Source organism: Podarcis raffonei, chromosome 1, assembly GCF_027172205.1.
Source record: "Podarcis raffonei isolate rPodRaf1 chromosome 1, rPodRaf1.pri, whole genome shotgun sequence".
NCBI classification, from domain to species: Eukaryota; Metazoa; Chordata; class Lepidosauria; order Squamata; family Lacertidae; genus Podarcis; species Podarcis raffonei.
In genome coordinates, this window is record NC_070602.1 from 83,898,451 (window position 1) to 83,924,159 (window position 25,709).

The 25,709-nt window shown below is 45.1% G+C and overlaps 1 protein-coding gene across 7 annotated transcripts in view; it reads left to right on the forward strand.

Annotated features, from left to right (window-relative positions):
- Positions 1–25,137, forward strand: part of SPTB (spectrin beta, erythrocytic) — a 108,899-nt gene extending 83,762 nt beyond the window's left edge. For 6 of the 7 annotated variants that reach the window (XM_053400290.1, XM_053400283.1, XM_053400300.1 and 3 more), the window contains 10 exons: positions 84–328; positions 691–829; positions 1,916–2,000; positions 2,168–2,364; positions 3,168–3,277; positions 4,068–4,146; positions 13,778–14,040; positions 16,624–16,797; positions 19,137–19,179; positions 20,426–25,137. In XM_053400290.1, the coding sequence (XP_053256265.1) occupies positions 84–328; positions 691–829; positions 1,916–2,000; positions 2,168–2,364; positions 3,168–3,277; positions 4,068–4,146; positions 13,778–14,040; positions 16,624–16,797; positions 19,137–19,179; positions 20,426–20,593 (1,503 nt within the window). In that variant the 3' untranslated portion in view covers positions 20,594–25,137. Of the gene's footprint in view, positions 1–83; positions 329–690; positions 830–1,915; positions 2,001–2,167; positions 2,365–3,167; positions 3,278–4,067; positions 4,147–5,078; positions 6,481–13,777; positions 14,041–16,623; positions 16,798–19,136; positions 19,180–20,425 lie in introns of those variants that run through there. The other variant, XM_053400339.1, reaches the window with a different exon arrangement.
- Positions 25,138–25,709: the final 572 nt, after the last annotated feature.

Sequence of the window (25,709 nt, forward strand, 5' to 3'; positions counted from 1 at the left end):
CAGGTTTCCTGGAAGTGACTCTGGTCTTAGGTGTGAAGTGTACGTTCTTGGGTTGCAATATAAAGTTCCCTCTTCTCTGGCAGGTTCAGCATTTCCAGGAGGTGGCGGTACGCCTGCAGGCAGCCTATGCTGGGGAAAGGGCCGTCGCTATTCAGAAGCAAGGGCAAGAGGTGGTGAAGGCCTGGAAGGCCCTGCTGACTGCCTGCGAGGGGCGGCGGGCTCAGCTGGTTGACACGGCAGAGAAGTTCCGCTTCTTCAGCATGGTCCGGGACCTCATATCTTGGATGGAGAGTGTGATCCGGCAGATTGAAACACAGGAGAAGCCCAGGTAACAAGATGGAATGGGAATGGACTCCCCCCCCCTTTTTTTTTTCTTTTCCCACCCAGATGCTAGAGAAACCATTTGTAGTTCCTGGCATGCTGATGCAACCCTGAAGAGCTGCTTACCAAGTTCATAATCTCCCCCCCCCCTTTTTTTAAATCAGCCCTGTGAACTGTAACATTCTGGGAAGCAGCCTGGCTGGAAGCCAGTTGCACATCACATTTGCTGATTCAGGCTTTGCATGCCTTTGAGACTGGTTTTCAGGAGATCTCCTACAACTTGAGAAAAAGTCCTTGGGCTGAGGACCGCTTGGGTGTTAGTAACGTTCTGCTGCTTGTTTATTCTTCCATCGTTTTCCCCGTTTAAAGGGATGTTTCGTCTGTGGAGCTTCTGATGAAACACCACCAGGGCATAAAGTCCGAGATAGACACCAGGCAGAAAAGCTTCACCACTTGCTTTGATCTTGGCAAAGCCCTGCTGCAGCGCAGGCACCATGCTGCAGATGAGGTGAGGGCTTCCCAGCACAAGCTTTGTTGTGACAGATGACTCATATATATGCAAGACTGCATTAAGCATGGCTGCTCCCCACCTTGGGTTCCTGCGGGTGTAGATGGAGGCACTGGCTTTCTGGAACTAAGGTGCTTCCTCCTTCAGCCCTGAGTCCAGGTGGCATTTATGAAAGAGCAGCCCCTCTCCCCCTCTGACATTTTCAGCAACCCATTCAGAATTCAATTTAGGGGAAGGGGAGCCTTTTTCACTCTGGGGAAATCTCATGAACATGTGTGACAGATGAGCGGGACGACCTGCCTGACAATCATTATGTCATCATATGAGTGACCGGTAGTTTGTCCCATCTACCTGTTAAAATCCCTTATGTGAGTTTCCCAAGCACCTGAGAGCCAGATGGGAACCATAGCACACGGGGCATTGCCAGCCGTATGCTTGGCACTTCAGAAAGGGATGAGCATAGGCTGGCAAAGCACTTCTTTCTCCTGCCCGTCAGCTGATGGGGAGAGTGGAAGGGGGTTCTCCATTGCACAGTGCATGCCTGCAACCTCACGGTGGGGGTGGGGTATGTGCATTGCTCCAAGAGGGGGAAGAGGATCTGTGGAGGGTGCAAAAAGCATGAATAGGTAGGACAGTTCAGTGCCTACCACATACATGGAGCAAACTCTCATTTAAAGACGGGGTCTGCTGCCATGGCATAAAACATGGGCCTGAGCTGCTCCCTATTTTGCCTGTGTTTTTTGCTCATGCACAATAGTTTTAATTGTCCCAAGAAACTACAGAATGAAAAATCCCCACACTTCATCTATATTATGTGAATATCTAATAGGCATTCCATGCCTTCTGTCCACAACCCAGCACAGAGGGAAATCTAAGGCACTTAGGTGTGCTTAGCTTTGAGCATCTGCCCATGTCATCATTGTTGTGTGTGTGCGCTGTCTTAGGGTTTTTTCTGGTAAGAAAGAAAAGCGGGATTCGTGTAAGCATTATACATAATTAGAGCAGGAAACTCTGTGCACTTAACCTAACTGCCATGAAACCTGTGGCAGGGATGGAGAGATAAAACTTTCCTCCCTCTCCTTTTAGATAAAAGAAAAACTGATGCAGCTGGCAGAGAAGAGGAGGGAGATGGTGGAGAAGTGGGACAGGCGTTGGGACTGGCTTCGCTTGTGTAAGTATCCCGCGAGGTGTTTCCTAGGTGGGCTGACTGGAATGAGGCTTTTCCACCCGAGTGGGCACTTTTCCATGTAGGGCAAGGCCCAGCCATCAATGTGTGTGCATCCTACATGCTGAGTCATGACCCTCTCTCTGGTTTCCCTTCTCCTCTTCACACACCAGTGCTTGAGGTGTGCCAGTTTTCCAGGGATGCCTCAGTGGCCGAGGCGTGGCTCATTGCCCAGGAGCCCTATCTCTCCAGTGGTGATTACGGGCAAACTGTGGATGCTGTGGAGAAGCTACTGAAAAGACACGAAGCCTTTGAGAAATCCACAGCCACGTGGGAAGAACGTTTTGCTGCCTTGGAGCGTCTGACCACAGTAAGTAGCCCACAGAAGGAGGAGCCTGCCAGCACTTTGTATGGTTAACAATAATGGAAACCTACTAACCAAGCTGGTTTGGAATACGGGGATCCAACTGTTGCTTCTTATTACTACAGTGGTACCTCAGTTGTCGAACGTAATCCGTTCTGGAAGACTGTTTGACTTCCGAAACGTTCAACAACTGAGGCACAAAGGGCGGTTGGCAAAGTCAATGGAGAAAAAAGAAGAAAAATGCATCGGAAGCCGTTTGACTTCTGAGGTGCATTCGAAAATGGACGCAATTAGTTTTCGGTGATTGGGTTCCGAAATGTTTGGCTTCCGAGATGCTCAAAAATTGAGGTACGAAGTTAGAAAGCCTAATTTGTGTTCCATTTTATTTTAATGTGAAGCTTTTCAAAAATGCCTTCTTGAATATTCCTGCAGGGAGTTTTGGGCTGAAAAAAATAATAATTTGAAGATGAATATACGTATATTTGTCAGGAAACAAATATTGGCCGAAGCACTGCTTTCAGTGCCTGTTATAGCACCCTAATGCCTTCTAATACCTTTCTCAGTAAAACCAGTGCTAGACCCTAGAGCAGTGATATGGCAACATAAAAGGCAAATAGCACAGTGAAGAGCAATATGGGGGAAATGTGTAGGTGTAGGAAAGGCAAAACTGACCCCTGAAGGGATGGGATAGATGAAAATGAGGTCACAGGTGCAATAGGGAATGGGGAGTGGCCTCTTTGACATCTACCTATACAAAAAACCCCACCCTGTGTGTTCTTTAATACCCCCCCCCCAATATTATTTTTCAGCTTGAATTACTAAGGAATAGAACGATTCCAGAAGACCTTTCTCAGCACAAAGTGGCTAGGACCACAGACCTGGAGTTTGACTTTGAGACAGAGCCAGAAACTGAGATGGGGTAGGTCACATGTATGTAAGTTGCCCTTTGGGCTGTTACTTCCCCGAGTGTCAGTAGAACTCCATCAAGAACAGGCCAAATCCTCAATTCCCAGACACAAGAACCACCCACCAACAGCATCTCCATTTTGTTAGGATTCCACAATTAGGATTAACATTTCTGTCCTATGCTGGAGTGCAACCTGAGACTATTTTTTTGAGTCTGGTGTATTAGCAGAGGAAACAGCTATCTCATGAATGAAGAGTTGATCTTTGTTGAGTTGGAAAGAAAAAAAGGACTGATATGCTGCCCTCTTGTGGTTGTGAAAACTATCCTACTTAACCTAGGGCTGAAATTCCTAGTGTCTTTGTTGCTGTTGTTCCTTACTGAGTTTGGTTGTATGGGGTTGAGTTCTGGGTTTTGCATGCACATTGTTTACACAACTGGAAACGTCAGCTCCACACTCTTCACCGCTGCAATTATATGGTTTTCTTTGCATAGACACTATATATATAGTTTTTTCTTCTTTAAAAACACACACAAACAACTTCAGCAGTAGGCTGTATCTAATTGGTGATGTTGCACAGGCAAAGGGGCTTTTGATCCAGCAGGAGGCATTCACTAATGGAAGAGGGTAGGCAATTTTTGCTAATTTCTGGCAGCTCCTCCCTCCCCAATCTGTTCTGGAAGGTCCCTCGTCAGCTATTAGTGGACATCTCTGCTCAAGCAATAGCACAGGGAGGATGACTTATTCTGCTCCATGTTGTTTCCATTTTATATACTGGACTATGTTCTTCTGTGTTTACTGTAGGCCTGAAGAAGAGAGGGAGAAGAAGGAGGAGTTAAGTTTAGAAGATGCCATTTCTCCTGATGCAGAAGACTCATCACTGGTCAGTTATCAGTTTTAGTTCCTCCTTCCTGGAAACCTCCACAGCTTAATTCAGTTATCCAGTTTTGTTGCATCTTTGTAAAAATACACAAAATGTATTTTTCTGGCAAAAGAAAGAGAAAAAGAATTCTCTTATGTTCAGTTATTTAGAACTTTAACTTGCAATGCTCTTCAAAGTCTTCTTCTTTGATAAATATAGTAAACATCAGGAAATTTGGAGCCAATATGTATATCTGCAAAATGGATCTGTTAAATAAAGATTAATGTTACTATTTTAATATGTACTTTCTCAACTTGGTGCTCTTGAGATGTTGCTGGACTGCAGCTCCCATCATCCCTGGTCATTGGCCATGCTGGGTGGAGCTGATACTTAGTTGGAATCCAGCAGCATCTGGGAACACAAGGTTGGGAAAGGCTGCTCTACGGTTCCCCCTAAATTATATTTTTGCTGTAACAGATCCTTCAAAGACTCACTTGCATATATGTTTGAACTGGAGAGCTGCTGTATTCTCATTGAAGGAGCTACTGTATCTGACGGTGTCTAATGCTTATAGCATGGTGCACAGTTTTGACCGTACATGATTAGTCTGTTAGCTACATACATTTTTCAGTTAGGATCCTGGCAACAGCACACAAGCCTAGCAGTGTGCTTTTTGGAATCGTTTCTGTGTCAGAAACCTTAAACCCAGGGTTATCGTAAGTAGTGTAACTAGATGGAAAAGAAGATAAGACTTCTGGTCATTTAATAGTGGTGTAGAGTAAGGCATTTGTGCAGAATAGTGTTGGGTTTAGAGCTCTAGATGGAGGCACAATATCTGATAGTTCTTGTAGAAAAAGTGTGAAGCCAGGTGGAGAGAAGAGTACAAACACTCTTAGCTTAATCATTGACTCACCTTCTCTGGAGTGATTCCTGAGGCACTTTCCTCTTTACAGGCCTGATCCTGATCTCTTTATAAAGCCAAAGAAGCTCCTGGCTTCCAAGTGATTTTAATTAGTCCAGCCGCATCAAATGAATGAATGTTTCAAAGATATTCACCACCTGATCTCCCTGCTGTTCCTGTGGAGTCTTTCCTGTTCCCTACCCACAGCTCCGAATGCTGTCTGGATCAAGGAGTCAAATGTTTATTCGAAACCCAACTGTACCCAGAAGAGAGGGTTGTTCTATATATATTTTATTTTTCAGGCATTTGGGAAACCCTTTTGAAAAGAAGATCTGATCTGTCTGGGAACTTTGTATCCAACTTGGCCTCTCTAACAACATATTTTTTGTACGTTGTTTTTAATAAGCATTTGCTTTCTTCTTTATTCCACTCTGCCCTTATAAGGAATCAAGATAGGCCTTGTTGTACTCATGATGAAAAGAAAGTGATGAGCAAAATTCCAGCGTGGGCTACTCAGGCCCACATCCCAGGTTGCTCTGTCATCTTAGGATCCAAGTTTCATTCTCTTGCAAGGGAAGAATGTGTCAGGTGTATTGATGCATAAGTCAATACATTTTCACGTGGTGCAATGCAGTGGCCTGGTGAGAAGAAGAGTGGAGTGATTGAGCCTACAGAAATGCATAAAATACACCCTATAGTTAGTGAAGAGAAATCACAAGATGGAATTCATGTCTGCATTGCTGTCTTTGTTAGCAATTTATAGAGTGACCTTGCCCTTTCTGGAAAAGTGGGTTGCTTTTTGTGCTTGTAAAACGGAAGATCATGGGCAACGAATGGACGGTGATGAAGGTGCTGTGATCATGACCTTTCTTAAAAGCAACTGAGAAAGAACCATACCTAAAAGATTTCTTCCAATGTAGCTGTGATACTATTAATCTTACAGGTGCTTCCAGAAACATCAAAATGAATTGTTAGGACGATCCCTGCTATACCAGAGGCACCCAAACTCATGGAAACTCTTAATTCTTTTTTTAAAAAAGTTGGGCTTACTTTATGACGCAGGGTGCTCCCTGACACACAGGTACAAAGGAAGACCTGTGGCAATGCACCTCAGTATAACATGCCAACAAAAAGCAGTTCTGTGGTTGCTTTTCACTTTTGCTGTAAACCAGGTCTAAAGAACCTATGGCCCTCAGATGTTGCTAAACCACATCTCCTATCAAACTGACCCATTGGCCAGTGACATCTAGAGGTCCACAGGTTCCCCATCCCTTCTGTAAATGGAGGTTTGTTACTGCAGATAGATGTGGCAGTAGCTCTCCTTCCACATGTACCTCTCGACGTGATTCGGAGGCACCGTGGCTTCACAAAACAAGCCCAAAACATGCAGTAAAAGTTTCCCTAAGCAACAGAAGCACAATGCAGCCAATAAATGTTCTATTTTGTTCTAAAAAGGCTCATTTGTTGGAGTGTGAAGACACAGCATTAAGGCACAGTAATCTCAGTCCTGCACACTCACCCACAAGTGTGCATCCACATCCATTTTCATGTTGTATTTATCCAAGGCAGTTGTGTATCTGAACATCTAAAAACTACACAAGTATTTACACTGGGAAGCACAAGCCATCATTCCGAGAGGATCAGTCTTCGCCACATACACTAATCAGGTCTTTGCTCCTACATGATGATTGATAGGTGCTTCCTCATTAACAGTGCAAGACATGCAGCTCAGCAGATAATCTGCAGGCAGGCCCTTCTTGCTGCCAACTTTTTTCCACTGCTCCTACTCATCCCCACCATACTGTCCAGCAAAATATCCACAACTCTGCCAACACTTTTGTTGCTTTCTGTAAGCCTTTGCGCTTCTCTGTGCCATTGTTTCTCTCAGCCTTCTTTCACTTTCCCCCTTCTTCTTAGTCTTACTGCTCTTTTTCCCCCCTTAAGCAGCATGCTTACAATATCTTGAAAATTTTCTTTGTGTCCTGTTGCCGCCAGCTTAATATCTGAAGACAGACTTTCAATGTGCCTTTAATGGACAAGTCATCCAAAGTACTCCCTGGGAGTAATTATTATTATTATTATTATTATTATTGTTATTATTATTACTACTACTCCTCCTCCTCCCTGGCTCAATCTGTGCCTGTCGTCCCCTCTTGTGCTTCTTCCCATGCATCCTTGCCTCTTTCTTCCCAGAATACATGAGCCTCCTTCCATTCTTGCCCCGCAGGCTTTGGGCCATACTTGGGAGTGGGGTGCCAAGCAGCACTGACGTCTTCTCTGAACCTTTGTTCAGATCAGCTGATGCCAAGGCTCCACCTCTGCAGTAAGTGCCTGTCTGAAACAGCCTCTCCAGTGGTCAAGCCATTTTGCACGACCAGATGAATGATTGGTCACATGTAAGTCTAGCAATAGAATGGTACCGTGGAGCAATCCCTCACAGGTTCACTGTTAAGGATAAGTCCTGGAGGCCTGGAGCAGTGTTTTGAAGGAGGCCATCCTGCCAAAAAAAGAGAAGGGAATCTCTGCTTCTGTTGCTGCTTTTCTCTCATATCTGCTTCCATCCAGCCTTTTCTACTAACTTGGTAGCAATTACTGGCCTTGACATTTGTGGCAATTGGGTATGCATGCTACACACTGCAAAGTAAGTTGTGGCTAATCACAAAAGAAGGCAGCAACTTGAAGCCACTGTTTTCTCAGTACACACGCTTGCAACAAACCCTCACTTGTAAGCATTTTGTTTTGCAGGCAATTCAAAAGCCATTTTTCTTTAGTCCCCTGGGGACTGACTGTTCTGTAATATCAGTTTTCTTCTGGGACTGGTTTATTGTGACCATCTACTCTCTGCAGGTATTTAAGGTCTTGGAGCTTTGCTGCTCTCTGTGGAATAGCTGATCACTGTCACAGTAGCAAAGGCCAAGTGTCTGGATAAGGTGCCCTGCAAAAGAGTGCTTGTGAGAAAACAAGTCTTTGTGGAGCTGTTCACAAAGTTGAGTTTCTATGGATTCCTGCAGGCATTGGGACAGCTCGTTCCATACTTTGTCTTGTTCACTGTGATGCACCAAGAAGGCCTGTTGCAATGAGATAAGGAGGGCAGAGGGCACCAGGAAAAGGAAGCACAGCTGTAGTTTTTATAGTCAAAACGGTTTAGATTTTTCAGGTGTTTCTGGCACAGCACTGAAAAATAACTGCACTCGGGAATCCCAGCCAGCCAGCAGATGCCAGCACGAAAGGACAAGGCATTGGACCTAAGATTGGGGCAGGGACGATTAAGACTGAGGAACACTTTGCTAGGGGCTACCTTTGGACGAATTATTTATTCCACTAATTTAGATTTTTAACACCCTCCCCCTCTTCCAGAGACTCAGTTGTTGAGCTGTGGCGTCTAGGTGTATTTTGCCATGTGCCTCAAATCAATAAGAGTTGCGCAAGGTTTTTTGGAATTACATTCAAAACTGTAGAAGCAAGAAGCGCTTTGCTAAAAAGATTCCTCAGAAGTCATACATGGAGTTGCCTCAGGTAGCCTATTTATTTGTCCCCGGAGCACTTTTCAGCCTTCCCCTAAAGCTGGGCTAGGAGTTCTGTGGCCATCCAAATGTTGCTGGGCTACAACATCTGAAGGACCACAGGGTCTCCACCACAGCCATAAAGCCATAAAGGCCAGGTCACAACTGATGAAATGCATGTATCATTCCTATAACTTGCCATGTTATGACAAAGCTGCTTTCGCTGTTGTTGTGCTCATGGCAAGAAGCCTTGATTAGCAGGGGTTTCCTACAGCATGCTTACGTGGTGAAATAGGCACCTGTGCTCTTTTATCACAAAATTTATTCACACAACAAATGGTGAGGAAAATACTCTCCCCCCCCAAGCAGGCAAGCTTTTGACATTTTGAAAAGTATACCGTGGAGTTATTGAAGATCTCAACAAAATAAGTTCTGGCCTTAGCACTGCTCCATTAGAAGTCAGCATTGGTAGGAAGACAAGAAGAATAGAATCCTACCTTTGGCATCAGGCCCAGTAATTTCTCTGACCTGACGCAAGCACAGATCTACTGGTGTGCTTTACATTCAATGTGTGATGCCAATGCAGAATTAGCCAGTATAACCTAAAGAGCCTTTGGCCAACCTGGTACCCGCCAGATGTTTTGGACTACAACTCCCATCAATCCCAGCCAGTGGGCACCAAGTTGGCAAAGGCTGACCTGCACTACTCTGCACAGCTGGTTGAATGTTGGATGCATGCTGGGGATAGTTACACTGTGTGGTCCAAGTACAGATGTCTTAGGCTGCACTCCTGGCCACACCTGGCAATGTTCTATTGAAGTTAATGGAACTTAGACACGCATAAGATAGAGCTGTTGATATTTTCCTGGCACCTAAGCATGCTGTTGGCTCCTGAGTCTCGAGTTTAGTGCCGTTGCTTACCCTGGGGTTCGTTCCAGCTTTGTGGTTCTATGGTTACATTCTGCACTTAGACCCACAATCACACAATGCACTTGCAGCTCTCAGTGTTGCAAACACAAAGGAAATTCAGTTGATAATGAAGTTCTTCTACCAGTTATTCAAAGGTAAGTCCACTAGGCCTCAATGGGGCTTATATACTTGCAAACAACAGCAGCATCATAAACCTATTCTGTGGTAACAAAAGCAAATCTTAACCAAAAGAGTTTTAATTATCTTTCTGAAGGCTGGGAAGGGAGTCTGTGAGCCTGGGCAGCACAACCATGAAGATATTCATCAAGCAACCTCAAATGATAGTAGGGTGAACAGCAGAGCATCCAAGAGGATCTTAAAAGGAGGGCAGAATCATGAGTGGGGAGCAGATAGCCCTTCAGATTTCCCAGACCTAAACTATATATGGCTTTAGAGGTTATAGCCAGGGATTAATTGGGTTTGGACACACGCCACAAGCCAGTGCAAAAAGCAATACAGTCAAATGCTCCAAATAAAAGACCTCTAGTAATTGCCTGATATTCTGAGCCAGCTATAGTTACTGAACAGTTTTCAAAGGCAGCCTCACATTAGAGTGGCCCAAAGGATGTGTGGTAGTGGCCAGATCCCCCCTTTTCTGGAAGGGACTGCTCCTGGCACACTAAGTGAAGCTGTGTGGGCCCACTCCTGGCCATGGCTGAACCATGCCCCTCCAAGCACTAGCAAACTGAATAATCACTCTCTGGTTAGCTTTCCAGCTGACCATAAGAACTCTGTCTCACCTGGTTTAAATTTTATGTAAAACTGGGAGCAATATTGCAGTCAAATATTACAAACCAGCTTACAGGTTGCCTTCATGAGCTCAGATTACGTCCACCATAGATTCGTGATAAATAGTTTCGCACAAGTATGAAACCGACAGCTGCAGTTTCCACAGGAATGAAACAACTGCATAAATTGGTCCTTGGATGTGACCTTTCCAACATCCTCTATTCAGGCTTTCAACATTGCAGCTATGTTGGTGACTTGTGTGGTGCTGGAAGTGTGTTGGACAGGAACGACGCTGAGACTCACATTGCATATCTGTGCTACACCTTTGTAGCAGTATTATATCAGTTTAACGGTCATGGCTTCCCCCCAAAGAATCCTGGGAATTGTGGTTGCTGCTGAGAATTAGCTATTAAGAGATCCCTACCCACTGCCCCCCCCCAACAAAACCTCAGTTCAGTGGAGAGGTGGGATGACAACTGAAGCCACTTTAGGTGTCCAACTATATATTGCAGAGAATACCTGGATGTCAAGGACATCCCCCTGCCAACATACAACTCCCAGTATTGTTTGTTAAAAGAAAAGTGATGTCAGTATTTCTCTGCCCTTACTTATGCTTATCTCTGCATTCCCTGCCGGCTACTGCTCTTCTCTGGGATCACACATTCCTAACAGAGACATTACAATATGCTCTCTCTTCTTAGCTGTGCTGTGGACTATTGACCTCAGTTCCTTTTGCTTCCTCTGACCCACTGAATTGGTGGCAGTATGAGATGCAAATATAAGCCTCAAGAAGTGCCTAATGTTGCTGGCTTTATATGCCCCTACCGACACAAAGCACTTCTCTGTCCCTCTTGCCCTGTAGCAGCTGATCCATTTAGGCAGCTTGGAATCGTAAGAACATAAGAGGAGCCTGTTGAATCAGGTCAAATGCCCATCTGGATGCTCTCACAGTGGCCACCCAGATGCCTTTGGGAAGCCCACACGCAGGACCTCCCCACTTGTGATGTCCAGCAAGTGGTATTCAAGAAACACACTGGCTCTGACAGAGAAGGTAGAACATGGCCATCGATAGCCTGATCCTCTAAGGTTATCCAAGTTGGCCACCACTACATCTTGTGGAACATCTAAAACGCCGGACAAAGTGAAGCCAACTCCAGCCACTGTACAGCCTATGATGGTTCCAAGCTAGGATCATCAGTTGTGTGGACCACTGCAAACCAAAGCATCCTTGTGCATCTGGAATGAGGGGCCTTGCAAGTAAATGCCAATCTACACATTCAGAAAAATCACATGACACAGTCTGTAAGGCACTATAATACTGGTGTGGAAATTCCACAGTGGAGTGTTCCCTTGTGGCAGAAACACTGCTTACACAAAGAGTGCTATTGTGTTAGGAAGACAGGATCTAAACCTGTCTGGCATGCTGGTTAGCTAGACATGCACCAGAGATTTTGTATGTCAGGGAAATACTTAAAACATGCAAACTCCACCGGTGCCCTGACGTATGATACCAGGGAGGCTGCACTATATTGTTTCCCCAGGCATGTACCGGTAGTTTGGTACTGAAAAACTGGACAATAGGATATGTGGGAGCCGCCCAGAGTGGCTAGGGAAACTCAGCCAAATGGACAGGGTATAAATAATAAACATTATTATTATTATTATTATTGGAGAGCTGAGCCCACCGGTTTCTGCAGAATTAATGTTTGAGTTGTGCCCATTCATCCTTTTCATTAGGGATTCCCACTTAGCTCAGGTAAATTACTGAAATGTACTGCTTGTGCATGATGGTTGGAGGACTTGTCTGTGAATTGATAATGTGCCTGGCTGATGTTATTGTTGATGGAAAAGAGAGGGCACTAGGATTTGTCTTAGGCTAAGTCTTTTGGTTTGTGGTTGACTGCTGGTCATGAGTAGGGATTGCATGAGTAGCTGTCCAGCTTCCCAGCAATCTATCATCCAAAGGTTGTCTCCTGCCCTGTATGCTCAGAACTGACTCCCATAACATGTACATGGTGACACCTCTCTTATTTGAAATCCCTCACCAGAAGTAATATTTTCTGCCCACAGTCTTTAGCACAAACATTTTATTTCCTATGTATTCCACCTAGTGGTGCAGCAATAAAACTGCTAGCACATTTGCAAAGCTCAGCGGGGTCTAGTATGCTTTCAAGTTGGATGGGTGACCGTGTGTTGAGATTCCAGCATTGCAGGGGGGTGGCCTTTGCGGTCCCTTCCAACTCTACGATTCTATGATTATAAGTCATAATGTAGTCTGTTGGCTAATTAAGCCTAACCGTGTGTATTTGAAACAACCATATATTCCTTCTCTGCTAACTTCTGCAGCTTTTCCTTTCATATTCTCTAAAGTACCATGCACACTAATGGGGCTACATAAATCAATGCATGAAATATATTGCTGTCTGTAGACTATTACAAACTTAGCCTTCTTTGAAATAATGGTCATTTCCCAGGAGTAGTTGTAGATCCTCTAAGATGGCTTTCCCCAACCTCATACTTTCCAGATGTATTGGACTAGAGCTCCCATTAGCCCTAGGCAGCACAGTCCAGCTGGCTCAGGCTGATAGGATTTGCGTTCCAAAACATCTGGAGGGCATGAGGTTGGGAAAGGCTGCTTTAGGATGCGTCAGCAGGATTTTAGGGTTCATCCATACTTATCTTTGCTTTGCATTTGTAGGCACAGGTTCAAGCTTTCCAGATCCAGATCTGAACTCTTTTTTGCCCCACGCTTTCCCTGCAAAACCCTCTCTTTCCCATTGAATTGGAGCAAACAGCAATCCACTGAAAACCCAAATTGCCATTTGCACCTATTTGTTGTCAAAGAGTGGATTTTCCTGGGTGAAGCACTCAGACATGGACTGGAAAAGTGGGGGGAGGGGAGAGATGGGATGGGATGGGTGAGTTTCAAACCACTGAATCTCTGTGGCTTTAGTGTTGCGATTTAAAGCTCAGTGTTCAGGTTATCCACTGAGATCACTGCATCTACAATCAGATTTTAGGTGTTGGTTTTAAAAATAAAGCAATAATATAGTATTGGCAGTGTTGGCTGCCACCCCCCTACACACACACACACACACACACACACACACACACACACAGGCTTCTCCATGTACCCAAATAGTACAGGAAGGAACTTGGTTGCAGTGGCATCTCTTTTTTACAAACATAATTTGAGTAAAAGCCTTGAGATGATAAGCGTGGTAGAATTTTGCAAGTGAGGGGTTATATTTTGATTCCTACCCCTCTGAAAAAGCTCCCTGCATGTAGTAAGGGAGAGGGCTATACAAAGCAATCCCCACTGCTGTGCCAGGGGAACCTGTGGAGTGATGGGCATTTCAATATATGCTTCTCTCCAGCCCTCTGAAGTGGTATGGTACAGCATTTGTTCACTACAGTCAACTGCCTCAGTCTACATAATATGAAGAAAGACTCTCCCTTCCTTCCATGGAATGGAGCAAAAGTCAGAAACACACACACGCCATCTTGAATGGTTCTGTTTTTGGTTGAACAAGTTGTCCCTCTCGTGCAGATGCAAGAAAATGAGAAACCACATCACGAATTGGTTTCAGAAGAGCTGCCCGAGGAAAAACTGCCTGAGATGGAGATCAGAGTGGTTGGTGAGGAAACTTCCACAAAGGAATCCCTTTTCAAAGTGGTCCAGACCCCTGTGAGCGAGATCGATGAGACAGCCACCCTTCCTGCACAGCTGGATAGATCTCACAGCGTACAACTTGAGGGCTACCTAGGACGGAAGCACGATATAGAGGCACCTAACAAGAGGGCTTCCAACAGGTACAGTTGAATGTTTGCATGGCTTCTGGGCTGGTCTCTTGTATGAAGAATTGGCAACAGCTTCCCTAATTAACATAGCAGCCATTGCCTACCTGGTGCCTTCTGGTTGTTTGGAACTACAACTCCCATGATCCATGACCATTGGCTAGGCTGATGGGAATTGTAGTACAAAATTTCTGGAGGGTACCACATTGACAAAGGCTGCTTTACAGAGTTGCTATTGCTGGGGGCAGGTAGGTCTCCACTGCAGGACAAATGAAACGAAGTAAAATCCTATGAGTTCACAACAGATCGAGGCAAATGATGAAGATTATATAGGTGGCGGGACCAGCATTGTCGCCCCTGCTTGTGTGAAAGGTTCTTGGCACGTTGGGCTTTATGGAAAGGAGAGGTGAAAAGCTTTCCTGCAGTGTAAGGCCCATGCTGGCAAAGTCTTTGTGCTTGAGAGGAGATGGGGCCGAAGCAAGTGTGGTTGTTGTGAGACTTTTCTTAGCATGACTGTAGCATTTGTGGCATCCAAATGCAGGAGCCCAGTGAGGTCAGCTCAGAAAGGCAATATCCTTAAATTCAAGAACAAGGTGTGGTCCACAGTGCCTGTAAGTCAGGGGTCAGCAAGGTTTACCTCACCTGGGCCGGTTTGCTCCCGCGGAGATCGCTCTGTGGGCCAGAACACATCTGCGCAGATTCAATTTCCGGCATCTGAGCACGCGCAGACGTGATTTCTGGCGCCATGGAAGCGAGTCCCCGCTCTGCACTGTGCTGGTTTAGCGCAACACGTGGGGACTCACCGAGTGCGAGGCTCGGTTCGGGGGCAGCTCTTGGGCAGCTCTTGGGCTGTTTAAACGACCCCGTGGGCCACTTGTTGCCGACCCCTGCTGTAAGTCCTTACAAGTATCATGAGCTATTTTAGCCCAAACAGGTGGAATCTGGCACTTATTGGCTGGTTGTGCCGCTGTCTCATAGTTGGGATATGTTGTGGCCGCTGTAATATACTTGTGCCGCATCATCATCAGAAAAAGCTGCAGGGTGTGTAACTCACATCTTTGTGTTGAGTAGCCAATGAGCATATTGAGTAACAGGTTGGAAGAGAAGAGCAATCCATGGTGTCACTGATTCTGTCTGTAGACTCCTCTGACCCCCTTCTTTTACCACATGTATTTTGCAATCCCTTCCCGCCAGGTTACGCAAAGGCTTTGTCTTCCACATGGAATGAAGAAACTTTTTTTCACGCTTTCAGATCTAAAATTTATTCCTCCCCTCACAGTTCAGAATACATAAATGTATTTTTCTTTCTACAATTACGGCATTTTAAAAATAGTACTCTGGTACTGCTTTCTGTACTTTCTCCTCAGATCTGATGGTTTACTATAAATGTGCCCCAATGTGAACCAATGATTCAATGTGCCTCAGGGTCCCCTCTATCAAAATTAGGCTTGAAACACTCTATTGTAACCAATAGAATAAGCTGCTCTCTCTGCCCTCAACAGTTTCTTTGGTATGGAGATTTACCCACAGTTTATTCCCCTCCCTGGAAATAAGTGGAATAGCTATTGTTAAAAGTTCACTCTTCACTTCCCCAGCTGGTGGAAACTTATGGGAGTAGTACTAGAGAGTTTAGTTTTTTTTGGAAGAGAGAGCACTGAAGACTTATAGGCATACTTGTAATATTTGTTTTATTTACAAATATACAAGTAGAACATATTGGAAGCAAACTGACCCTTCTGAAGCAAGCAGAACATCGCCTAACACTGCATCAGTTTTCCAGGGGGCAGCTTCTGCAGCCCCCTCCTATTAAACTGCACCTCATCATCTATAAATTGTGGATCTATTTCAAACTGCAAACTGGCCCAAAACTGTTTCCTGTTCTCTGGAGGTTATCACCTTCCTCAAATGCTGAAACCATTTCATACCAAACATTGGATTTTAGGCTTTCAAGAAAAACTCCTAGACATTCATTTTAAGCACCATAGAGTTTATTTTGTTAAATTCTCTGACCACTTACAGTGATCAAGAAAGATGGCCAAACTCACAATCTGCTTTCTGGGATATTTTTATTAGACACAGAAACATCCAGCTGGTCTTGGCATGTTCTGTTTCATTTTGTTCTCTTAATAGACACTCCTGAACAAAGATCCTTTTAGGAATAAGTCTCTTTTGCTTTTCTTTCTCTGAAAGATCTTTTGTTTTGTTTTGCCTACTACAAAAAATCATTTAAAAAAAATTATCTTCATGTATATTTAGCTTTTGCCCCTCCTGGGGAATACAATAATAATAATGTTCTTCCAACGCCAAAAGTTAAATCTGATATTTTAAAAAACTTGTTTTACCAAAGACACTAATAGCAAATTCTATTTAAGAGATCAAAATCAAACCCTGTTTTTCTGATTCTAGAAAGTGAGCTAGGAATGAACAAAACAAATCTTTTGAGTCTGATGGGGGGTGGGGAGAGTCATGCAACACAATCCTATAAAAGTTTACTCAGAAGTGAGTCCTGTTGTGTTCAATGGGCTGTGTTTCGGAGTGTGGCATGCAGCATCAGAAGAGTTTGTGTCCCCTATTGTAAGCCATGTTTCTTCTTGGCAGGTCCTGGAATACGTTATACTGTGTGCTCAGAAACAGTGAGCTGACTTTCTTTAAGGATGCCAAAAGTTTGGCTTTGGGTGTGCCTTACCATGGAGAGGAGCCTTTCCGGCTGAAGAATGCCTTCTGTGAAGTAGCTGCTGGTTACAAGAAGAAAAAACACGTCTTCAAGTTGAGGTAAGGCCCCCAACAGCTTTCCAAAACTTTGTTCCAGTGTGAGCCAGTTTGGGTATAGGCAATCTTCCGTCTGAACAACCAAGAGGTTATCTGGGGAAATGGTGCCTTTCAAGGTGTGACTCAGAGTGGAACGCATATTTTATGGTCATGATTTCTGGAAAATGTTTACTCAGTCCAAAGTGATGAACGCATAAGAGAACTCTTCGTTGCATCAAACCACAGGCCCATCCAGCCCAACATCCTGTTTCCCATAATGCAACCAAGATGCCTAGGGGAGCCCACAAACAAGGCATGAACACAATAGCTAATCCCTGCCTCTGATCCTGGAGGCAGCATACAGCCAGTGTGCCTTATCCCCTGTGCATTTGTCTAATTCACATCAAAAATTAGGTTGATAGCCACCAACAGCTCTTGTAGCTGTGAGTTCCATAGTTTAACTATGCATTGTGTGAAGAAGTGCTTCCTTTTGTCTGTCCTATATCTACCACCATCCAGTTTCACTGAATGAGCCTGGGTTTCTAGTATAATGGGGGTGGGGGCACGACACACTTCTTTGTCTTTTACACGCCACTCCAAACATGGGCATAGCTAGGATTTTTGTTGGTGGGGCAGAACTGACGTGATTGGTCAGTTAGTTAAGTATTTCTATTGTTTTACTTGATCTAGCTCCCCCCCCCAGCTATGTCCAAGACCCCAAATGTTGTAACCTTTCCTTCTAGGGAAGTCCCTCCAGCCCCTTGATAATTTTGAATCCCCTTTCCTGCAGCTTTCCCAGCTTGAGTTACTGAGATGCTCTTTTGTTAATCCATCTCAGCCTCCCAGACACCAGCATTTTTGCTTTTTATTAATTGTGTGCTTCTCTTGTTGCCTCAGATCTTTTTAGTGCACTTTGGTACATTAATTAAAACACTTACTTACCAGAGTCAATTCAAACTGTTTGTTTGCTTATGATGACCTTTATAACCTGCCCTTCCTCCCAAATGAGCCCAGGGCAGAATTAGTTCATTGAGCAGTTTGTATGCACTGCGCTTACTCTTCACAAGGTGCACATACTGTACAGGATTGTGAGGCAGGGCAAGGGAGTTAAACGAGGTGATGTTTTGGTATCTTCCAGCTCTGTAATGATTGGGTTCTTAAAGCATGCAGTAGCACATATTTGCACTTCTCACTGTATTCAGAGAAGGATGACAAAGATGTTGAGGAGCCATCTTTGTAGAAAGGTTAAAGGAGTTTAGCCTGGAGAAGAGATGATTGAGAGGTGAAATGATAGCCATCTTCAGATGTTTGAGGGGCTATCACATAAAGGATGGAGTAGATCCCCCCCCCCGTTAACTCCAGTGGAATAGGGTCTGAACCAATGATTCATTAAAGGAATTTTTGACTAAACCTTAGGAAGAAACAAGCGGTTGAAACAATGGCACGGACTAGCTTGGAAGGTGTGGATTCTCCTTCATTAAATGTTTTTAAACAGAAGCTAGATAGCCACTTAGGCACTGTGGGTTAAACCACAGATCCTAGGACTTGCCGATCAGAAGGTCGGTGGTTCGAATCCCTGTGACGGTGTGAGCTCCCATTGCTCGGTCCCTGCTCCTGCCAACCTAGCAGTTCGAAAGCACATCAAAGTGCAAGTAGATAAATAGGTACCGCTCCAGCGGGAAGGTAAACAGCGTTTCTGTGTGCTGCTCTGGTTCGCCAGAAGCGGCTTAGTCATGCTGGCCACATGACCCGGAAGCTGTACGTCGGCTCCCTCAGCCAACAAAGTGAGATGAGCACCGCAACTCCAGAGTCGGCCACGACTGGATCTAATGGTCAGGGGTCCCTTTACCTTTACAAGATAGCCGCCTATCAAGGATGCTATAGCAGTGGATTTTCTGCAACGTCAGGTTACACTAGATGACATTTTGAAGTCCCTTCCAACTCTCTGTGTGGACCCAGGGGCGGAGGAAGGGGGGTGCGGTGGGGTCGGGCCACCCTGGGTGTCACCACTGGGGGTGACAAAATGCCAGATGGCACTCCTGGGAGTAATGTGGTGGCTTGGGTGCCCACAGGCTCTGTGCTGCCCCAAATGGTCCGCCCTCCATCTCCACCTCAGCTGTAGGGTGGCTGAGTGGGAGGAGGCAGGCAGACACCTTGGAGGCCCCGTGGAGCATCCTGCCCTGGCTGGCCCTGCCCCTGGGTGCACGACATGCACGCTGCCCCAGGCGCCCGATTGGCTTGCTGAGCCACTGTGTGGACCTCCTGACAAGAAAAGCAAACTCTTAGAGTCACTCTTAGAGCCAGGTGACTTTTTTTTTTTTAAAGTGTATTATATAATAACTGCAGCTTCTTGTACTTTGCAGACTCAGCAATGGGAGTGAATGGCTCTTCCATGGCAAAGATGAGGTAGGTGCTGTCATGAATCCTGGGCTTAAGAAATGAACTGTGTGTCATTGTATGTCACTGTTCCCATGTACTGAAGTAAATGGTACCACTTTGCATCATACTGTTTTGCTAATCAAAGCTTTGACACGGCTGGGCCACTAACCATGACTGCTCATTGAATCAGCAGTCAAGTACAGCTAGGGTCACACCCACTTGATGGCGTGGGAAGGAGCTGGAATATATTTAGGTTTTCATAGGGTAGGAGAGAAGGAGTTTGTATTTCATCAAATAACTATTTTAAGTTACTAGAGCTGGCTAGCAAAATGCCACCTTGGGGCTTGCTGTTGCTTTTTGAGGACTGAGTGTATTAAGACTAGTTGCACCTGTGTGTCTGCTTGCATCTCAACTGCTCCATGTATATATTTGAATTACCAGATATTAGAGGGAAAACTCCTCAAGTGTCCTGTATTCTCATAAGGGATATTGCCTTTAAATGACTGTTCCTGGAACTTTGGGGAAGTCAGGAAAGCTCAGCATTCTATTCAGAGCCAACTGAATGGCTGCAGCCATATGTAGAAATACTGGCATTAGATTGAAATGCCATGTGGAAAGCAACTAACATTGATTTCTAACAGAAAAGGAAGCAAAATAAAATGGATCTCTAGGTAGGGTTCCGTGAGTAGAATTAATGTGCAACCTTTTTTTTAATAAGGAGATTGAGGCTGCAATCCTATGCCCATTTACCTGGGAGTAAGCACCAGTGAACTTAATGGGGCTCACTTCTAAGTAGACACATATAGGCAGTGCTTTTTTCTGGGGGTACACATACCCTTAAACATTTTGTGACTCTAAGTTTGGCCTCATTGAGGGGTAGTACTTCAATATGAGTAGGAAAATGAGAGTACCCCTAAACATTTCTTTTTAGAAAAAAAAGCACTGCAGCTGAGTATACATATCTACTCAGATGTATAAATCCTTATGTGTGAACTTGGTAATTGAATTTATTGGCTTCTTAATCTATTTTGAATTGTTCTACTTTAACATTTTTTCCTTCCTTAGTTCAATGTGTTCCTGCCCCTCTGCTTTTCTCTGGGGCAGCTAGCCACAATCAGCCAATATTTTGGATGTTTTTGAAGAAACATTTAAAAATGTAGAAAGTACATAGTCAAAACTGCTGAAATGTCTTTTTGTCTTTTCTTTTGGCAACATTGCTTTGGGTAGCAATTGGCAACTGAAGTGTGTGTAAACCGGATTTTGTTGTTGGCAGGATGAGATGCACACCTGGCTTCAGGGCTTCAGCACAGCAATAATCGAATCCCAAAGCATTAAAACCAAGGCCCAAAGCCTGCCTCTGCCTTCCATCACTACCATGGACGTGAGTCTGACCAAGAAAGACAAAGAGAAGAGATTCAGCTTCTTTCCCAAAAAGAAATAGCTAGACAGGTGGCTTGGTCCAGCCAGATGCCTATGTTCTAATGTGCATAATGGGGGGGAAACCTGCATGTCCGAGTGTCCCTGGGCACTCCTGGCACCACTCAAAACACTGTTCTCATCTCCACAACACAGCCCTGCTTCTCATTTCCCACCACATCTCCATCTCTCTCCCCCACACAACCCAGGGCATCAAGCCAGTGTTTCAGGTAACAAGGCAACATCCCTGCTGCAAGCAGAGCTGCAAGGTGTGTGTCCTTGGTTGGTTCATTGGGAATGCAGAGTTCAGCAAGGCTGACCTTGTGCGTGATCATGCTTTGTACACCTGTGAACAAAGAACTGCTTCAGGGGAGAAAACAGTGTGTCGATTTCAGGGGCTTTTTATGGAAAAAAGGAGTGAAGCAGGAACCTAGCCCACCCCAAAAGAGAACTGAATGAAAACCATGATGGCTCTGGAGCAATTCTGCTTATCTCGGAGTTTGGGGAAAATATGACCTCAGCTCATTGCCAAAAGCCCTGGTTCCCAGAAGCTGCTTTCCCAAATCGTCTGTTGGAATAGAACCGTCATGTGGAATTTCACCGTCATCTATAGCACAGGCACACCATGCATCAAGATCCAACCCTCATGCTGGAAGTCAGTTTTCTCTTTTCAGCAGGTCTGATGCTCTTCTTTGCAGGGGCATCTGTGACGTACGCACACACGCATGCACAATACCGTGTCACAAAGCACAGAACTTTCTCACCAAAAGGTTCCACCCAGAGTCCACTGCGTTGGTGGCGGAATCCTTGCTCGATTATAAATGAATCAGGGTTGCAACCAAAGAGGAGAGCATGACCCATGTTCAGACTTCTGCACTAAATTGGTTAGAATGGAGATGTGTTAGAAATGTGTGTGTGTGTTTGTGAAAAAGAGAGGAAGTTTGCTCACCCGCTGCAAGCACTAGGAATACAACGAAGCTGAAGTTAGTTGCAGCTACGCCCCACTGAGAAGCAGCCTGTTGGGTTTCAGTGGACTTTAGCCACCATTAACTTTTGCTGAATTGTGCCCCACATTACTTAATGAGGTTTTTATCAGCCCCACTATATTTATGCCAGGGTTAACTTTGTGACTAGGCTGAATCCAGGTGCCCTCCCCTCCCCTGAGCTTTCTGTAAACATCTGTTCTGTGTTGGCTCAGCTCTCCAGAAGCAAATGGCTCCTCTCTTATCCCTCCAAGGATGCGTTGTGCCCAAGCATGGCCTTTGGTAATCCACTGCACTGCTTACACTTCTGTAGAATGGAGTGTGGCTTTCTCAGTTACTGTAAATGCAGTCTTAATCCCAACTGCTCCCTTCTGCAGAGACCTCTGCCTGTGATGTGTGGGTGTCTGAATGGCTGTTTAAAATATATACAGGCACATCTAGCTCTGACCTTATGATAAAGTTCACACGCCCCTTATCCAAGGAAGGAATTCATCATCCCCCCTCCCAAAGACAGATGGCTGCTCAGCTTATTTGCTCTTTTGGAACATATTGCTGGAGAGCTAATTGCTTTTGACATTGAGTGGAGCCTGGAGATTGCCTTTCCTGCAATGGCCTCTTTGCAGCGATAGTAATACTAAGGATTCTGAAAACAGCAGGCTCCCATTCTTCAGTTGTCTTTTGAGCACCCCACCCCTAGGGCTCATTGCAATTTCTAAATCATGTTTTCTTTGTGGGTGCCATATACCATACAAAAAGTGCCTTAACCTAGGGGCATCCCATTATCATCACTCCAGGAGTGCGCAGGCTCTGTAAACACCATGAACAGATTGGTTTGGATTCTCCTCGCTCGAAAAGGAAGCTATGAAACTGTCTCTTTAAGCAAAAGAGATGGGGATCCGGGGGGGGGGGGCTGTCTTTGCCTCACACCCACAGCTGTGGGAAAAAGCAGGGCTTGGCTTGACACTTACTGTCATGGATCCAGGCACCAACAGCTGAGGCTTGAGGTTTTTCCACATGTTACCTTTTGTCAAGTCTCAAAAGTGTTAAATTTTTCCAGATCTCCTGGGCTGTAATGGGTAGCTGACAATCGGCTGCCTCACTATTGTGATGAGCAGAGCAGATTCTTCCACAATGCTACATTCGAAAAGCCAATACATCTAAATGGTTTTGAATTATAGTGTTCCGGGTTGTGGAGTCTGGTAGCATTAACCCCACTGAACATTACCAGTGCAGTTATACGACAGCTTAGCTGCCAGTCTTCTCCTTTCTGCCATTATAAAACATCACTGCCATAAAAGATGATCTTCCCCCTTTTATGTTCAGAGTAGGATGCACACCTAGGTGACTGCTGAACAGCAGGTTGTACCACAACCCACATATTGCAAAATTGGATTTTTAAATATGAAATTAATCAGTAGGTGCAGGGATGATTGCAAGGGGAGGTGGAGAAGAAAGTTGAAAAGCAGAGCAGGCAGCCTTACTAATTAAGCATCCCTCAATGATGCTGGTAACTGGTGCCAATTGGGGGCTGATAGGGCAAAAGGCAAGGAGACCTGCAGTAGGCTTAGCTAGAGCCAACTAAATCTGGTTTTGCCACTGTGTTCTACAAGTGCAACACCAAGACTGAGGAGCAGTGCCACACTCTTGATTGGTTCTAAGTGGAAAGGCCATGAGAGCCCCATTAGTTCTAATGGAGAAGCTTCCACTGCTTCCATAAGCCTTTCTTGCTTCCAGAGGAAGAGCAAGCAGCGCCCGTAAAGACCCTCAGTCAGAGCAGTCAACCCACTAATACTTCTCTGTTGCTGCACAGTTTGGACACTAGTCAGTGATATAGCATGCTATTACAACAAAGACTTAAATATTGTGGATAATTTGCCACAGCACTGATATTCAAGGCATGCAGCCCTAGCCTGTGCAGATAAAGCTCACTGAAAGCAGTTAGCTTAGGCACATGTGAAACAAGGCCTATTTAAGCAGAATTCCTTTATGCTCCATTTCAAGGCTAAAACATGGAAGGATTCTCTCCACCAGGGTACTGATGGTTATTGCTAGGGAGACCTCAAAGGTGCAAAAGGGAGAGGGAACTCTTCTCTAGCAAAAACAGTGGGCACTCTTAGGAACAAGAGCCCCCAGCCTGCCTGGAATCGGCATTCTTCTGGTGACCTTGCAAAGCCGTGCTGAAAACCTGCGGGCTGCTTATCGTCAGCCTGTTCATTGGTGCCCAGACGACGATGCCAGCACTGGGGAAGAGCAGTGCGTCTTTGAGCACATGCAGAGAGGTCCCGTCCCCCCTGCCTGCCTGCCTCCCTGCTTGCAGCTGAGCAGTACTGGCACCTTTTTTTCTAGAAAAGAAAGCACTGCCTGCCATACTTACAATCTGAATGCCCCCAAAGTGGTATTTTCCCCACTCTTCCAGTCCATGCTTATAGGGGAGAGATATACTTTATCAGCCTGCTGAAGTGAGCACAGAATGGCTCAACTAAGAAAAGGGGGAAAAAGCAGGATGTTTTGACTTCATTGTGGGATTTAAAAAAAATAAAATCTTATGTGAGGCAGCTCTGTCTAGGAGAGGCACCAGGCAAGGAATAGTAGGGATCCTGCAAGTTTAGGGTGACCATTTTCTTTTAGACAACAAAGCACATGAGAATTAGGAGGAGCCGATTCTCCAGCAAATGCCACCAGGAAGAGAAATATTTACTAAACATGCTACCCGACTGCAATTGTACAACAAATATACCTTTGGGACCTCATAAGCATTCTGGCTTTAGCAAGCTCAGCCATCCCTTCCCTTCCTGGAGGATATTTTCACCTGTCAACTCCTGAGTTTCAGGTATGGTAAAATGCTCCTTTTCAGGAAGCTGAAAACACACAAAGCTAGGCTGCAATGTTATTTGAGACTATTCCTGCTGTATGACCACTGCCCTATACTAGGCTATGTGCTAAATAAGGAAGTTGCTTCAGACCTTATGTGTACTTGTTCTGCTCCCCCGTTTCTTTAACCTTTTGCTTGTGCACAGCACCATAAGCTGTGCTCCCAGACCTCTGTTTGGTTTCAGCTTGGCACGTTTCGAGTGCAGTCGTTGTCGGTGTGCCATTATGTCTCGCTGCATTGTGCTCCTACCCATTACAGACCCAGGGAGTGTTATCATTTCCCTAGCAGGAACCATTTGCTGTCTGGCAACATGCAGCCTTCCCATGCCTGGCTGCGCCTAGCTCTTCCTTCTTAGATCTAAAGCGACTTCACCTCCGTCAAGCGGCTCCTCCATCAGGCTTAGCTCTCCAAGACCCCACTACTAACGCAGAGGTCAGGACCTGTCAGAAGGGAGCTCCACATGCACCAGGCCTAGAAAATGTTTGCTTCAGAAGAGCAAGGGCTGTTTCTTGGAGATACGGAGAACAGCTAAAGTAGCCCAGGACCTCTCCTACAGGTTTATAGGGTTTGGGGGTTCATACTCTTTTAAAAACAGCTAGGCACCAAGTTCCACCTGCTCCAATGTGCTTCCACTGTCCAGAGAAAAGAGCTAAAGCTTCAGAATGTGCTTCAGAAGCAATTTAATAACATTTTTCTAATAAATGAACAAATAAACCCTTCTTGGCTCCTGGATTTTGTGTGCAATTTCTGTTCGTTAAGGGCTCACCCACAGTTACCTGCAGTGTGGTTAAAGACACTTGTGAGAGCCTAGGGGCCTGTGTGTAACACCTCTGCTCAAAACTCTAGATGTCCATTTTCTAACAGGCCAAGTTCAAAGTGTTACTATTGGTACGTAAAGCCTTTACCGGATTGGGACCAGTTTACTTGCGGGATCACCTTACCCCACATGTGCCCTCTTGATGGCTTGGGTCTGCAGAACTGCCGCTGTTACAGGTGCAACATAAGACCTGTTCTGCACTTTTAAGAAATCCACCTTTTCATATTGCAGCACTTGCACTTTGAAACTCCCTTCCTATTGACATCAGGCTATATTATTTTTGGCGCTTGCTTAAAACATTTCTGTTTAGGCAAGCCTACCCAGACATGGAGCAGTTACATGTGTTTTCTCTCTCTTCAGCTACTGTTATATTTAATAATGCTCTGGATGTTTTAAAATGTCCATACTGAGAATTTAAATGTTTATATTTTTGTAAACCCCTCAGTAAACCCCTTACGATCAAGCGATA